Source organism: Dromiciops gliroides, chromosome 6 (genome assembly GCF_019393635.1).
Source record: "Dromiciops gliroides isolate mDroGli1 chromosome 6, mDroGli1.pri, whole genome shotgun sequence".
Classification (NCBI taxonomy): Eukaryota; Metazoa; Chordata; class Mammalia; order Microbiotheria; family Microbiotheriidae; genus Dromiciops; species Dromiciops gliroides.
The window spans coordinates 110,507,919-110,523,890 of record NC_057866.1 but is presented as its reverse complement, the minus strand read 5'-3'; the positions used below and the strand labels follow the sequence as shown (position 1 = coordinate 110,523,890).

At 48.3% G+C, this 15,972-nt stretch overlaps 1 protein-coding gene across 1 annotated transcript in view; it reads left to right on the top strand.

The window, feature by feature from the left end:
* TRIM66 (tripartite motif containing 66) overlaps positions 1 to 15,457 on the top strand; it is a 127,682-nt gene extending 112,225 nt beyond the window's left edge. The window contains exons 18-24 of the mRNA XM_043972397.1: positions 554 to 713; positions 5,093 to 5,397; positions 6,981 to 7,113; positions 8,088 to 8,162; positions 8,442 to 8,594; positions 9,056 to 9,277; positions 9,678 to 15,457. Coding sequence (XP_043828332.1) covers positions 554 to 713; positions 5,093 to 5,397; positions 6,981 to 7,113; positions 8,088 to 8,162; positions 8,442 to 8,594; positions 9,056 to 9,277; positions 9,678 to 9,737 — 1,108 coding nt within the window. The 3' untranslated portion in view covers positions 9,738 to 15,457. The remainder of the gene's footprint in view (positions 1 to 553; positions 714 to 5,092; positions 5,398 to 6,980; positions 7,114 to 8,087; positions 8,163 to 8,441; positions 8,595 to 9,055; positions 9,278 to 9,677) is intronic.
* The last annotated feature ends 515 nt before the right edge of the window (positions 15,458 to 15,972 follow it).

Here is a 15,972-nt window from a genome sequence, read left to right as displayed (position 1 = left end):
TCCATCTCTGCCCTAGAAGACACGGAGGCTCTCTTTATGACTTTGGCATTTTCCATAATTTTTAGAACCGCCAAGTTCAATGCTGATGGTGCTAAAAAGACCTTCTTACACGAAGATGTCTGGCTCCTTAGCCAGACAAAATGGGCAGAAGCCATGGGTAGCTCACGAGGAAGCCCCCTGTTGCAGCAGGGGCTTGCCTTCCAGTTTTATTATCCGAAGAACATGACCAAGGGACATTGTTTAGCCCCATGAGAGATCCCTTGAGGCTGGCAGGATCAGGTTAGGGGCAGAGAACTCTTAAACTTTTAGCACCTTTTTATCACTCCAGGGGACTGGGGGAACTTGGCTACGTTCTCTGCCCAAGGAATTGCTTGAAACCCCTGCTTCTGGAGCTCAGGCCAGTTCTCTGGAGATGGGGCACAAGCTAGCCTCGTCTGTCCTGAAGGAAGAAGAACAGTGACGGGAGGACTCCCAGGCAGATTTCTAGAAACCACAGGGACTGGGAAGTTCTGGAGGCCCTCACCCCACCCTCATAGCATTCCATTGATTTCAGGACTGAAGAGCTGAAGATGCCCTACGTTCGTCTGGAGCGCCTGAAGATCCGTGCGGCGGCCTCAGGGGAGCTGCCGGTGTTTAAGCTGCAGAGGGAGCAGGACGGGACCTTCCTGCTGGTCATTGAATGTGGGGCGGAGTCGTCCAGCATGTCCATCAAGGTATCCCCCGGCCAGAACCAGTCCTATCCAGACACTGCCAGGGCATGCGTGGTGGGGGAGCGCTCCAAAGGAAGGCTGGAAAGCATTCTGTTGGGCAGCCTGACGTGTCCCTGTGGAGTTACATTCCTTTGACTTACGCCACCACTGGGGGAGCATTCCTTCGGGCCTTAGAAGCATTGCCCTAGCCTTGAAGCGTTGAAAAAACTCCCAGGGCTTCAAGGAGGGGTGACGTTCTAAGCCCTAGCGCCTTAGGCAGGCATTCCGCTGAAATTTATTCACCACCAGTGTGGGGTCTTGTGACTCAGGCTTGGACATTAGGGGAGGGGGGCAGAAAGAACCCTCCCCCCCAATGCTTCCCTTAGCTGCCCCCGCCTTGTGACATCACTCCACTTTGGACATCCTGTCCGAGGTCTTCTGGGTTCTGGCTGCCATCACGCCCCCTAGTTTTTCCTCTTTGCAGAGGTTCAGCAGTAGGAACACAGTAGGGTTTCCCCTCCTCCTGTCTTCCTTTCTTCTGCTCCCCATTAATAGCATATCAGCCACTTCAGTTTTAAAAAGGGGATTTTCTATTATGCAGTTCTTTTTTTTTTTGCAGGGCAATGGGGGTTAAGTGACTTGCCCAGGGTCACACAGCTAGTAAGTGTCAAGTGTCTGAGGCCAGATTTGAACTCAGGTCCTCCTGAATCCAGGGCTGGTGCTTTATCCACTGTGCCACCTAGCTGCCCCCATACTGTGCAGTTCTTAAGGAGGAGCGCAAAGGGGTTTTATGTGTAACAAGTTTTTAAGGCTGACCTGTCATGAACAATTCAATCCAATTCCATTCAGTTCCTGTTGGTTCAGTTCTTCATTCCCTCCCAGTCCTCACTTTCACCTCTTGGAATCTTCAGCTTTCTTCAAGGCTCAGTTCAGGTCCGACCTAAGGCCTAGTCCATGCGGCCTCTCTTGATCCCACCAGCTGCTCATGCCTCCCCATCCCAGATCATCTGGTCCTCACTTTTAGTAACTGTGTATACTTCCATATGGACATGTTTGCCCTTATAAAATGTAAGCCCCTGGGTTGTGTCCTGCACAGGGAGGTCGCTTAATAATTGCTTGTTGATTGATTTAAAAACTTATTAAGCAAGGAAAGAGAGAGACAGAAATGAAGCATTCATTGCCCTTGAGAAGGGGGAGAGAGTGGGAAGGGACGGAACATGTACAAAAGTCAGGAAATACAAAGAACAGACAAAATACAAAGTAATTTCAAATGTGACTAAGTGCTGATTACTGAAGGAGACTGGATTTAGTGGCAGTATATTCCAGGTATGAGAGACTGTCCATGGTGCAAAGACACAAATGCAGGAAGAGATGGACTGCCATGTTTGGGGGGCCGCCCATAGGCCAGTTTGGCTGGAATGGAGAGGACTGGGAAATAAGGCCAGGAAATTTGGTGGCAGCTGGACTGCGTAGGTTCTTACAAGCCAGGACAAGGAATTTGTATTTTATCTAGGTGTCTATTGCCATTGAAGGTTCTCAAGTAGGGAGAGTGGCATAGTCAGATCTGCAGTTTAGGAATGCCAGTTTGGCAGCTGTGCGGACGTCCGATTGAAAAGAGGAAAGACTGGAGTCAGGGAGACCAATTCAGAGGTTATTGCAATAGTCCAGGCAAGAGAGAATTCATTCAGTCCTGAGCTAGATTGTAGCCCATTTTAGTGGAGAGAAGTGGATGGGTGAGATGTTGTGGAGATGGGATCAACAAGACTTGGCAACTGATTGAAGAGGGAAGTTGAGGGGAAGTTAAGAGTAACCCCAGGGTTGGGAACATGGGTGCCTGGAAGAGAGATGGCACCATCAACACAGGTAGGAAGCTTTGCAGGAACGATGGGTTTGGGGAGAAGTGGCACGGGTTCCATCTTCGACATGTAAAATTTGAAATGCCCATGGGGCATTTCCATTGGGCAGGTGGTAATTTGGCACTGAGTTTAGGAGAGAAATTAGAGTTGGAAATGTATATTTTGGAGCCATCTGCAGAGAGAGAGTAATTGAACCCAAGGGAACCGACGAAAGCACCAAAGGAAAGAAAGAGTGCAAAAAGAGCAGAGCGGAGTCCAGGGTGAGCCTTGCAGAATGGCCATGCTTAGTGATGGGGAGGAGGGCATCCATGTAGCAGAGGGCTGAGTCCAGGGGTGAGGTCCCCCCTTTCCTTCTGCCTGACTGTCTCCTGCCAGGTTCTGCTGCTGTTCAGGTGTTTCAGTCATGTCCGACTCTTCCTGACCCCATTCGGGGTTTTGTGGGCAGAGAGGCTGGAGTGGTCGGCCATTGCCTTCTCCGGCTCATTTTACAGATGAGGTGAAGTGACTTGCCCAGTTGGGTCCTTGTGATTGATCTGGTTACTTTGCTATGGCTTTAGACACCAAGACTATTTCAGTCTCACTCTTCCTGAATCTGCTTTCCCAACTTTTTATTACGGGAGTCAAACCCTAGATTCTAGGACTAGCCCCTCTCTGAAGTTAGTCTAGTTCAGTTGGCGACTGGAAGTCTCACCCAAGACTGTGGAGCTAGAGAAAATTTCCTTCCCCTCCCATTTCCCCGGGGCTCCAATAAGGAAAAAAATCTTCCCTAAATGAGCCATAAATTCATTTCCTTCATATTTTAGGCCCCTTCCCCCCTTATCTGGAGATCCCTGGCCTCTGGTGACCCGGAGATCACTATTTCTTCCACCTCTTCTGGCCTTTCCCTTGCTGATCTACCTGAAGCAAGTGCCCCTCTTGATCATCCAGTTTCTTCTAAGCCAGCTGTGGGTCCCGTGGCACAGGCCCACAGCTGGAAGGCCTCTGAGACTTTCTTTTCATGAGCTTGGTTCTTTCCATCCCAATCTAGGCTTCTCTTTCCTTCGGAACTGTGTCCTATTGTGGTCTGCTCCCTAGGCCGAGCTGGGAGATATGCCCTCAGCACACTGGAGAGCAGATACTTGTCCTTGGATATGGATCCTTGTTGCCATCCTTGCTTTTCTGCCTGGCCTGTGGTGTCTGCTGCAAGGCGCAGGTTGGGAAAGGTGAAAGGAAAGGTTACTATGTCAGTCTTGGGAAGGACTTGAGAGATGGTTTATTTCACCTGCTGTCCGAAGCTTTAATTCCATATACCATATCCCTAGTGACTGGGCTTTCAGCCTTGCCTTAAAGGAGCAGAATGGTCTAGTGTCAAAAATATTGGCTGAACAAAAGTCCTACATTTAAATTCTGATCCAGCGGCTTTAGTTACATAGCTTCTCTGGTCCTTGGGATCCTTATCTAGAAAACAAGGGCCTTGGATGAATCCCTACTTTCTTAAACTGTGGGTCAAGACCCCATATAGGGTCACATAACTGAAAGTGAGGGTCAGGAAAAATTTGGCAAAATTTAATATATTGATATACCTGGGGTCACATAAAAATTTCTTGGGTGAAAAGGGGTTGTGAGTGGAAAAAGTTTAAGAAGCCCTGGACTAAATGACCTCTAATATGTCTATTGATTCTCAATCTCATGAACTGCTAGTGAAAGGGATCTCATAACCCCCAAGATAGCCCATTCCATTTTAATGCCTCTAATATATTGTTTCTGATTCCAGATCCCAAAGATAACATGCTTTTGGCATTATTAAAAAGCCTTCCCACTCCCAAACTAGCCATCAGGGAAGGCCCTTTTATCATAGATATTTTACCTCTAAAAGGAAGGATCTAGGGCACCATGCAGTGGTAGTTTGGGTGTTGCATCATGTGGAAAGAGAGGAGGTGAAAGGCGCTGGAGATATTCTGGTCTGACTTTACAATTGATGCCCTACTCCTATTTCTCTTCTTTCTTTACTATGATCGCACTTCTCCTCAAACTCAGGGGACTCCTGGGCTGCCACGAATAGTCAGGTTTAGGGGGTCCCTTTCCTGGTCCACTGACTCTATTCATTAGTCTGAATGCTCTCATCTTACCATTCCACCTGGGCCTCGAGCCATGCATTAAGTCCGACAGTATCCTTCAGTGTGCATATCTGAAGCCTTGTGGCCCCTTAGAAGACCAGAACAAGTTCATATCCACGAGGGGTATGTGAAGAACGACTGGTGTTTGTGTGTCCTAGGAAAACGGTAGCAGAGTAGAGTGAGGGAGATCTGCTCCAATCCTTTCTACCCTTTCTTGCCTTCTGAAGAGTTCAGATCGAAAAGAAGGCATCAGAAATCCGTGCTCCTCCCACCAACCAGTCTTCCTAAAGAATATGGGACATATCATGTCACTGTCACTCTTCCTGAGTCTCTCAGGCTGTTCTGTCTCCTGTGAGGCCACCCATGGCAGTGATCTTCCTGCAGGGCCCTAAGCAGAAGTGGACTAGAGACCAAATTGCTAAGACTGTCTGCTCTTCTTTTCTCTCCAAAGGTCAACCAGGACAATTTGCCAGATGCTTTGAAGCCTAAGGCTGAGGATGCAGAAGCACGAAATGTCCCTGTAGGCTTCCCAGTGGGGCCAAAACTGCCGTTGTTTGGGACCCCCTCTCCTGGGGAACAAAGGAGTCACAGTAATCCTGGAGCCAAGAAGTCTCCGTCAGCTCCCAACACAGACCCAATTGAGAATGAGGACTTCTGCGCGGTGTGTCTGAATGGGGGGGAGCTGCTTTGTTGTGACCACTGCCCCAAGGTGTACCACCTCTCCTGCCATGTTCCAGCCCTGCTCAGCTTCCCCGGGTAAGGGAGTGCAGTGCCCACCACCATGCCCATGATGTATTCTGCACAGAACAGCCCTTTGGGGCACTGAGGTCTCCATCCTGCCAGAGCTGGCAGAAGGGCTGGGAACCGTGCTTGTATTTAGGCCCTCTCTATCCTGAGAAAGCTATCCTTTACACCTACCCCTTTCCCAGACTTCCCTACTATTGTTGAAGGTCCCCCCCCCATCCTTACAGGTGCCCAGGTTCAAGACCACGGTGCCACCCTTGACTCCTTACTCTCACCTACCCCAGATGTCCATGAACTTGCCGAGTCTTATTGTTTCCACTTCCACAACATTTCTTGCCAATGCCCCCTTGTCTCTCCTTGTAGAGTCACTACCCTACTTCAGGTCCTCACCGATCTTCCTCTCTCCAGCCTCTCCCATCTCCAGCCTAACCTACCTATAGCTGGCAAAATGATTTTCCTAAAGCACAGGGCTGGCCGCGTCGCGCTCTCCCCAGTAATCTCCAGTGGCTCCCTGTTATGTCCAATTTAAGCTCTCTGTTCGGCCTGAAAGCCTTTCACAGCCCAACCCTGTTCTGCTGTTCCAGGCTCCTTAAGTCTTCCCACCTTCCGTGTACTCTCTGGTCTTGCCCTCCTGGCTGACTCAGGTCTCCTCAAACATGGTGCTCTCTCTCATGCTCCTATGCAGGCATTTCCTGTTTTTGTCTTCATTTGTTTTCCTAACCCATACACAGGGTCTGACTGTAGCAGGTGTTTAATAAATGCTTGCTTGATTCGTTGATTTGTAATCAGGCTGTAGCCCTAAAGTATAAAGGGGCAGACGGCAATTCATTCACATTTAGGAGGGACTTAGTAAGGGCTAAGTATAGGGGATACAAAGACAAAAATGAAACACCCCCCACCCTCAAGGAACTGAGGGGGGAGGAAGGGAGAGGAAATGCAGTGCACATATGGTGTAGATGCACAATATACAGTTACACAAGTGGATTTTGAGAGGGAGCTATGGTGACCAAGGACATTGGCAAAGGCCTCATTCAGGAGGTGGTGGTGGTACCCGAGTTGTGCTTTGAAGGAAGGTAGGGATTCTACCAGGCAGAGCTGAGAATGCTGCGTATTCCAACTGCATGAGGTGCAGAGGCTGCAGATGGAAGGTCCTGTAGAGGAATGGCTCACAGGACCATTTATGAGGGGGAGTATTCCCTGCTTTGCCTTCATGCCTCTTCTGCAGAGGCTGTGGTACAGGTGTCTTCATCCCCTGTTCCTCAAGCAATCCTGTGTGGCCTTATCTGTTTGCATTCTGCCTCCTCTCTCCAGTTGAATGTAAACTCCTGGAGGGTGAAAACTGTTTGACCTTTTCTTAGTATCCCAGCAATTTCCTAGCTTTGTCCCCAGAAGATGATTAACAGCTGCTCGTTGGCTTAGATTATTGAAATATTTTAAGTCAGAATGGGAGGATAGGTGGGAGCCATATTGTCTCTTTCTACAAGAGCCATTCCTTCCCCATGTCTAAATATTTTTTCAGATAGGCACGAATGAGTTTGTACTCTTCTGCATTTGTACCAATGAAGTCAACACTGATGCTGTTACTTGTGCTGCAGGGGTGAGTGGGTGTGTACTCTCTGCCGGAGCCTAACAAAGCCAGAGGTGGAATATGACTGTGACAATACTCGCTATGGCCATGCCAATCCTGGAGGGCGTGGACTCCCTGGCCTGAGCGAGTATGATCAGAAGGTGGGTGCAGATGTTTCTGGGGGATCCCTAATAAAGAGACTGGGCTTTGGTGGCCAGGGGTGGCATACATGCCGCTTTGGGAGAAGTTCCCTTATGAAGTCCAAGGAAACTTGGCTACCTATTGTGCTTACAGGAAGATTTCAGAAGGAAGTGGTGCCTTCTCATCCATTTTTTGTTGAAGCTGTTGTTATTAGTGCCCATAGTCAATTACTGGGGCTGGTCCCCTTTTTAAAATTTATTTTTATTCTTTCCTTTTTTCAGTAATGTTGTTATCCTATAAATTGTTATCCTGATTTTACTCACTTCACTCTATATCACTTCACATAAGTCTTCTCAGGTTTCTCTGAAACCATCTATTTTGTCATTTCTTTCTTTCTTTTTTTGGGGGGCAGTTGGGGTTAAGTGACTTGCCTAGGGTCATACAATTAGTCATTATTTGAGGTCAAATTTGAACTCAGGTCTTCCTGACTCCAGGGCCAGTGCTCTATTTACTGTACTACCTAGCTGCCCCATTTTGTCATTTGCATCATACTACCATACCATAATTTGTTTAGCTATTCCAGCAATAGATGAGCACCCCCTTATTTTCCAGTTCTTAGCTACTACAAAAAGAGTTTCCATAAATCGTCTTGTGTATATGTATCCTTTTTCTCAGTCTCTTTGGGGTACAGGTCTAGTTAGTGGCATAGCTGGGTCAAAGGATATGCACAGGTCAGTGACTTTGAGGGCACTGTGTCATTCTGGCTGGACTGATCCACAGTTCTGCCAGCAGTATATTAGTATGCTTCTTGGGCGGGTCTCCTTTCTTAGGCAAGGAAAATAAGTGACAATGGAGAAAACAGACTTTATCAGTCTCCGCAGGGGATCTCTAAGCGCTCATGTATCACTTGGTGCACTGATACCAGCAGTCGCCTCTGGTTACCCTCCTAGACTCTACCCCCAAATAGCGTCCTTGTCAACTTTGCTTTTTATAGAAATGCGAGAAGCTGGTGCTGTCCCTGTGCTGTAGCAGCCTCAGTCTCCCATTCCACGAGCCGGTCAGCCCACTGGTAAGTGCCAGGCCTTCATATGGACTGTGGGATCCCCAGAGCACCTCTTCTTCTCTGAGGATCCCTGTGGCAGCGGGCAGTGTGGCCCCTCCCCGGCCAGTGAGGATGGCTGTAGAGGGGTGAGGTGTGATGTGGGCAGTGTGACCCTCGGGCCCTGTGCCTGCAGGCAGCATCCTCTCATCCTTGGGCCCACTCTCTGCCTCTCCCTCCTGTTCTCTTCACCTCCTCCTCTTCCGCCTTCACTCATGCTCTTCTTTTCTTCCTCTTCTTTCACTCCAGGCTCGGCATTATTACCAGATCATCAAGCGGCCCATGGATCTGTCCATTATCCGGAGGAAGCTGCAGAAGAAGGACATGGCCCACTACTCGAGCCCAGAGGAGGTGGTGGCGGACGTCCGCCTCATGTTCTGGAACTGTGCAAAGTTCAATTACGTGAGTCCTGTCCTCACTTCCTCCCCTTTGCGTCCATTGCGCCTTTGTTCTTGGCCTCACGTTCAGGCTTTGGGCCCGAGTGAACTGAAGGGCAAGAAAGGAGGCGCCTTGGCTTTAGAGGCATCAGGGAGCTTGTGATTGTCTAATTCCATCTCATTGTGCACATGAGGACCTCGAGGGCCAGGAAGGTAATGCAGCTTGTCTGAGGTCACACAGGGAGGAGGGAGACAACCCCAGGGGGTTACAACCTATTCCCTGACTGCCCGGTTAAAACACAATGTTTAAAATGGTGGTTTCAGAGAGAGGTTCTCCATAGGCTAATGGACCAAATGGTGACCTTCCTAGATCTCCCACTGTGGCCTACACGCTATCTTACTGTACTTAAGGAATGGCTTCCATGCCTTCACACTTTAGTTCAAAGGACGGGGCCAGTCACCTTGGGTTGTTTCCTTCCTGTGCAGCCGGACTCAGAGGTAGCTGAGGCTGGCCGGTGCCTAGAGGTCTTCTTTGAGGGCTGGCTAAAGGACATCTATCCAGAGAAGCTGTTTGCTCGGCCAAGGCAGGAGGACTCGGACTCTGAGGAGGCTGAGAACGAGAGGGCTGGGTCCAGGACTCCCCAGGGCTTCCCGTGGCCCGCCTATGGGCAGGAATACATCCAGCCCAAGAGGAGACGTCGCCACACCGTGAGTGGGAGCTGGGCTTGCGTCTGTTGGGCCTGGAGACAGCCAGAGCAGGAGGCCTCGGGAACATCACCCCTGCACTGACAGAAAAACTGCCTTCTCCTCAGTGTGAGGGAAGCCTGTGCCATTTGTCAGTCAGGCCGGGGGGTGTGGGGGGGTGGTCATTGCCACTAATAACCATGACACAGGCTTGGGGGGCCGTGGAAGACAAAAACATGCTTCCTCCTCCTGCCACCCTGAGGAGGCTTGGCAACAGCCTTTTGTTAGACCCCCAGGTCTCTAGGAGCCTCCCCAGCCGTTGTCCTTGGTGGGATCACATCCAGGTGTTAGGGAAAACCTAGTCAGGTTTCCTTCAAAGGAACGTGGGGCTCTGTCTTAAATGACTCTGATGTTTTCTTTCCAGGAGAGTGAGAGAGCAAAGAGACTCTCATTCCGTCTGGCCAGCAGCTTCCCCCAGGTGTGAGAAAACTGTGCTCCTGAAACAGGAGGCAGCCCAGAATTGTGACCGCACCGGCCCCTTGCCCATTCCTCATTATCCTTCAGGCCACATCCTCTGGAGTGTCTCTGAGCAGCTTTCCAGTGGACTCTGGAAAAGGAATCCAGCGGACGACCGCGTCTGGCTGCTGTTCGACAATGGCAGAGTCTAGAGCACAGCTCTGGTCAGGCTGGGCCAGCCCTCCGAGCCCATGGCTGCTTCTGCCCTGGGGAGGACACTGGGCTGTCCAGCTTCTTCTCCTCTCTTTAGCTGTGCAGAGGCGCATGAGAGAAGCACTGCCTCTCTAGACACTGGCTGCCCTGTCATCCCTGACACAGAACACAAAGGGGCCCCTGGGAACTTCCTTTTGTTGCAGAGACCAAGCTGCCATCCCTGGCGGCCACAGAATCCTTACAGGGAACTTTAGGGACCTTTGGCCGAAGTCTCTGCCTTTCCAGAAGATAGTCTCCTCAACCTGTGTTCCCCAAGAACCCCCCAGTATCTGTTCCTCATTGTGATGAGGCAGACAGGAGGAAGGGCCCCTGTTTCTTCATTTTCCTTTCCTGACATCACTCAGCTGTCCCTAGTTTTGTTTTGTGGGGTTTTTTTGGTGAGGCAATGGGGGTTAAGTGACTTGCCCAAGGTCACACAGCTAGTAAGTGTCAAGTGTCTGAGGCCAGATTTGAACTCAGGTCCTCCTGAATCCAGGGCTGGTGCTCTATCCACTGAGCCGCATAGTTGCCCCTGTCCCTAGTTTTGAACACACCTTTTCACTCTTTTGTGGTTGTGTCTGCACTCTGTGGCTTTGCTTGGATCGTTAACACAACTATTTAAAGTCTCCCTTTGGAGGGATTAAGGACACCTACAGATTCTAGCCTGTTCTCACCTCCCATTCCTGACAAGCACCTCTCTCTCCGAAGCTTCTTTTCTTGGCTCCAAAGGTGTCTCCTTGTGACTTGAGAGCCATCTTTTCACCTGTGTTTGAGTCCTTGACTTTGTTTTCTGGGGTTGCTTTTGTGATCTGTGTTTCCTGATCTTGCATAGTGCCTGGGATCCCAGGGCCCTCCGGCTTGTCGGTGGGAGGGAGAGAGCATGATTGCTCCCTCAGCCAAGCTCCCAGGCCCAGTGCAGGGGCCACAGTGATGCCTTTTTCCTCATCACCATCATGGAGAATACATTGTAGAAGGAGCCTCAATGGATCTCCTGCCTTTTGAATCTGTCCAGGAAAGAGCAAGCCCTCATTTTGTTTCCCTTCCTTCTGCTTTCCATTTGTGTCATAAATCATAGAATCTCTGGACTGGGAGGGACCCCAGAGGTCATCTAACCCACCTTACTCTTAAACAGGAATATCTTCTATAGCATTCTCAGCAAGTGGTCATCCGGCTTCTTCTTGAAGACCACCAGCAACGGGGAACTCACTACCTCAGGAGGTAGCCCATTCCACCATTGAAGAGCTCGGATTGTTTGGAAGGTTTTCCTTCTGCTGTACTGAGATCTGGCTCTCAGTGATGTCCATCTATAGGGTCAAAGGGTTTAGAGCTGGAAAGTACTTTACAGTGACGAAGAAACTGAGGCCTAGAGAGGGGAAGTCAGTCAACTTGCCCACAGTCAAAGAGCTAGGAAGTAGTGCAACCAGAATTTGAATCCAGCTCCTCTGACTCCCCAAGTCTGGGGCTTTTCTCACACCTCACTATTTTTAGCAGGGCCCACTGGAGTCAAGCAAAATAAGTCCGATGTCTTCTTTATCTCTCAGCCCTTTAAAATACTTAAATATAGCGATTATGATAGCCCTTAATTTTCTCTTCTTCAATGTAAACATTCCCAGTTCTTTTAGCTAATCCTTATGTGATCTTCTGGTTGACCCTGTCTAGATAGGCTTCATTCTTTCCTAAAATGCAGTACCCGGAACTAAACATAGTACTCCAGGGCAGAGGACAGCAAGACTGTCATCTCCCTTATTTTAGACACTATGCTTCCTAGGAACTTAAATTACATTTCTTTCTTTCTTTTTTTTTTGACTGGCATGTCACACTGTTGATTTTTACTGAGCTCGCAATCCATTAAAACCTCCAGGTTCTTTCTTTTTTTTAGTAAGCTGAAACTTTCATGTAGTATACTCCACCCCTAGTCCTGCCCTTATACAGTAGATTTTTGTTTTTTTGTTTTTTGTTTTTTGCTGGGCAATTGGGGTTAAGTGACTTGCCCAGGGTCACACAGCTAGTAAGTGTCAAGTGTATGAGGCTGGATTTGAACTCAGGTCCTCCTGAATCCAGGACCAGTGCTCTATCCACTGCACCACCTAGCTGCCCCTACAGTAGATTTTTAAATGCAAGCTTATGGCTTTTACAGCTGTCCCTTCTTGATTTCACCTGATTGGATTGTGCTTATTTCTCGAGCCAGCAGAGACCTCTCAGGATCCTGCTTCTTTTGTCCAATAGGTTAGCCGCTGCTTCCAGTTTCATGTCATCTGCAAATCTCTGACAAACATAACTATGTCGTTATTTTTCATGGGCCAAGGACAGAGCCCTGCGATGTTCCATGAGCAGCATCCCTCCACCACTGATGGGTTCTACTACCATCTCATTACTCACAGAGTCACTGCTCTTTGAGGCTGGTCATTGGTTGGTCAAGTTGCCCTTGTCTCGCCCACGCAGTTATTCTGAAAAACTTTGTCAAATGTCTTGCTGAAGGACAGGTATGTTATGTAGATGGAATTCTCCTCATACGCTAATTTAGCAATCCTGTCAGAAAAGGAAATGAAATTACTTTTTTCATAACAAGTCCTTGATGAACGTAGCATGCTTCATTGGGCTCAGTTTCCCTTTCTAATCAGTCAATCAGAAGGATGTACCAGGTGTGTTAGACCCAATGCTAGCTGTTGGGGAGACAGAGACAAATGAAACGTAGTTTGTGCTCTCAGGAAGATTACAATCTAATGGGGGAGATGACATGGGCATGTGATACACACATATGCAGGCACAGAGAAGGAAAGGCAAAGGCATTTATAGAGCACCTACTAAATGCCAAGCGCTGTGCTAAGCGCTTTATATATACTATCATTTAGTCCTCACAACAAACCTGGGAGGGAGGGAACATTAGCATCCCCATTTTACAGTTGAGACAACCCAGGCAAAGAGGTTAGGTGACTTGTCCAGGGTCACACTGCTTGTAAGTGTCTGAGTCGGGATATGAATTTAGGTCTTCCAGGCCCAATTCTCTATTCACTGATCCACCTTGCTGCCCTTACATATATACTTATAGAGCACATACCGGGTAACCTTGGGAAGGAAGCACTAGCAGCTGTGCTTGAGGTATTGCTTGAACCGATTCTCAAAGGAAACCAGAGATTTGTAGGTAATCAAAAGCTCTCTCTTTAAGTATTCTAGAATGAAATCTAGCTTGTTTTTGTTTTTGAGACTGGGTCTCCCTATCTCTTCCAGGCTGAAAGTGCAGGGCCATTCACATGCCCAGCATCAACACTGACTGGCACCGAAGCTTTAACCTGCTCTGTTTTTATGACCTTGGTTGGTTCTGGCCCCCACCCCACACCTTAGGCAGCCTAGTGTTCATCTCCTCCCAGGGCTTATCATACCAGTGCCAAACAGTGTAGATGCCTGGTTGGTTTCAGCCCTGCTGCAGCTCAGAATATCAGAGTCCCAGTGATCCATCACTCTTAGGCTCCCCCCCTCCTCTCCCCCTGCCCCAACCATGCCTGGCCTGACCTATTATCTGAAGAATATAACTTCTATTTTGACAATCTGGATATTTGGGTTTTTTTCCAGCCCAGTAGTAACTTTCCCATTTCCCACAGTTTTTCAAAGATCACACACACACACACACACACACATATGTATATATGGGGTTTTTTGGTGAGGCAGTTGGGGTTAAGTGACTTGTCCAGGGTCACGCAGCTAGTAAGTATGAAGTGTCTGAGGTTAGATTTGAACTCAGGTCCTCCTGACTCGAGGGCCAGTGCTCTATCTACTGTGCCACCTAGCTGCCCCACCAATATATTTTCTTAAGAAATAATTTTCACAATATGGAATATCATTTATCCAGGCTTGATGACCTAAACTCATTGATGTCAGCTCTCTTACCATCTCCTCAGTAATCTTGGGCTTGGATTCCTTGTTAACTATTTTTGTTCCATAGTCCTTAGTCTGAGGATCATTCTCCTTATTAGAGCAAACAGAAACAAACTAGGATTTGAATAATCTTGTCTTCTGAGGACTCCACATCAGGCCTAGATGATGGATCTGTTTCTCCTCTAGCCCAGGAAGATTGTCACTTCATGCAGTATTTGAAAAAAAGATTGGCTCTTTGAAAATGATTCTGCCCTCGGTGATGCTGGAGGAGAAGTAGACCTATGAGAACTTAAGGTTATTTTATTGCCTTTGGACCAAGAGATACAACTGGCCTTTTAACTAACTGGGGAGTAGCTGGATTGTGGGGTGAGCATGCATTCATTTTCAAAATGGATCAAGAACAAAGAACTCAATTCATATATCAGTTCTGATCCTAGGAAATGTCCCCTTCCTCTCACTGTGAATTGATGTTACTGATATTTTATCCTTTCTCCATCCCTTCTGCCTTGGGATGGAAGGGCACTTTTGCTTTAAATTGAATAGAATCTAGTTTTGGAACTAAAAGAATATATTTAAGGAGAGTCAGGGTTCAACTATCTTTTTCATCCGGATAACTCATTATTCTCTCCACAGCATATGCCAAACACTGCCGTGCTGAGGGGCCTCAGTATCATGTTGAAGATCCTTCTCCTTTTTTCCAAACCTCATTTTAGCAAGGACACACTGGTGCTTGACCCCTGTTCCCAGGGCACCTCGCTCGCTGGTTCAGGGGCCTGCTGGATATCCCTGTGTGTGTATTTTTCTCCCTGAAGAGCACTCTTTCATCATGAGGCCTAGCATGACCTAGGTCCTGGTTTCTTTCTGCCCATTCCTGCCCTTGGCCTTCCTTTCTGGGTTGTTGCTGAGGAATAAGGATGACCACCATCCTAGAATGAACTCATGTTACACTGGGCCTTGCTCCAAACATGCTCAGCTCCATCCAGAGGGATTCCAGCCCATCCTGGCACCTGGTAGCAGCTGCTACCAAGACCTTTTCCCAGGACTGAGCCAGAGTTTTTTGAGCAAACTCTGAGCAGGAGTTGCTAGGTCCAAAAATGTCTTCCTCTTTTCCAAGCACCAAGCCTTATCTAGATCGTGCCACTCACTGTTCCGGAGTTCTGGGGCTGGGGAGTGGGTGGAGAAGAAGAGCCTTGCTGGTCGGTCTATTGATTGTCCTAGAAAAACACCAGGCTGACCAAAATCTAATTCCCCTTCGGTGACTCTTCCCTGGCCTTGATAGGAAGACATTTTTGCAACTCTTCTTGACCTCACTTGGGCGTGATTTGGGTGGTCGGTGGTTAGTAAAGAAAAGAAGGACCCTTACCAAACAGCAGCCTCAAGATGGGACTGAAGGGGTGGGGGAAGGGCAGTATTTGTTGAGACCTCAAATCAGTCCTCACTCAGGTCATGAATGGCAGCTCCCCAGAGGCTGAGAATGGTTCTTCTCACACTCATTGGATAGAGCCACCTCTTTGTTTATTAGCAGTTCATCGAGTGCTTGTGTTTCTCTCACTGCTGTCTTTTGGGGGGAGGAAGCTTTTGATTTTTTTTTAATGTAAAACAGGATTTACTGGCAACATTAAAAGAACCACCAACCCCAGCGGCTTTCTTCAGCGTGCTGATTTTACAAGTATAGGGAAAGGGCCTGCCCTGACATCGCTGCAAACATCACTTCCTAGGCCCCTCCACCTTGTGAACAGAATCCTGACCAAAATCATGGAGAAAGTACAGCTCATAGGAAACATAATCCGGTCACATGGGAGTTAAGACAAGTCCTGTCTAGACCCCAAGTTTTCCAGGGGGTGCCCATTCCTGTCCTTAGCCAGGGATAACCTTTAGGCCTCTAGACATTGACACTTGTTTACTCTGAGTTATTCACCTCGTCGTCCTGGTAAATATTCATTGATCTTTGAGCAAGTGTTCTTCATTCCAGTATCCTAAGAGCTGGGAGTAGGAAGGGGGAAGTACAGAGGGGCTGAGCCAAGGCAGGCCAGGCCTTGTCAGTTTATCTTAAGTCATCCAACAAGGCAGGCATATCAGAATAGAAATGTTATAGTCTAGCTTGTCTCCTTGCGTTAATTTAGCTACAGTACTGTCCA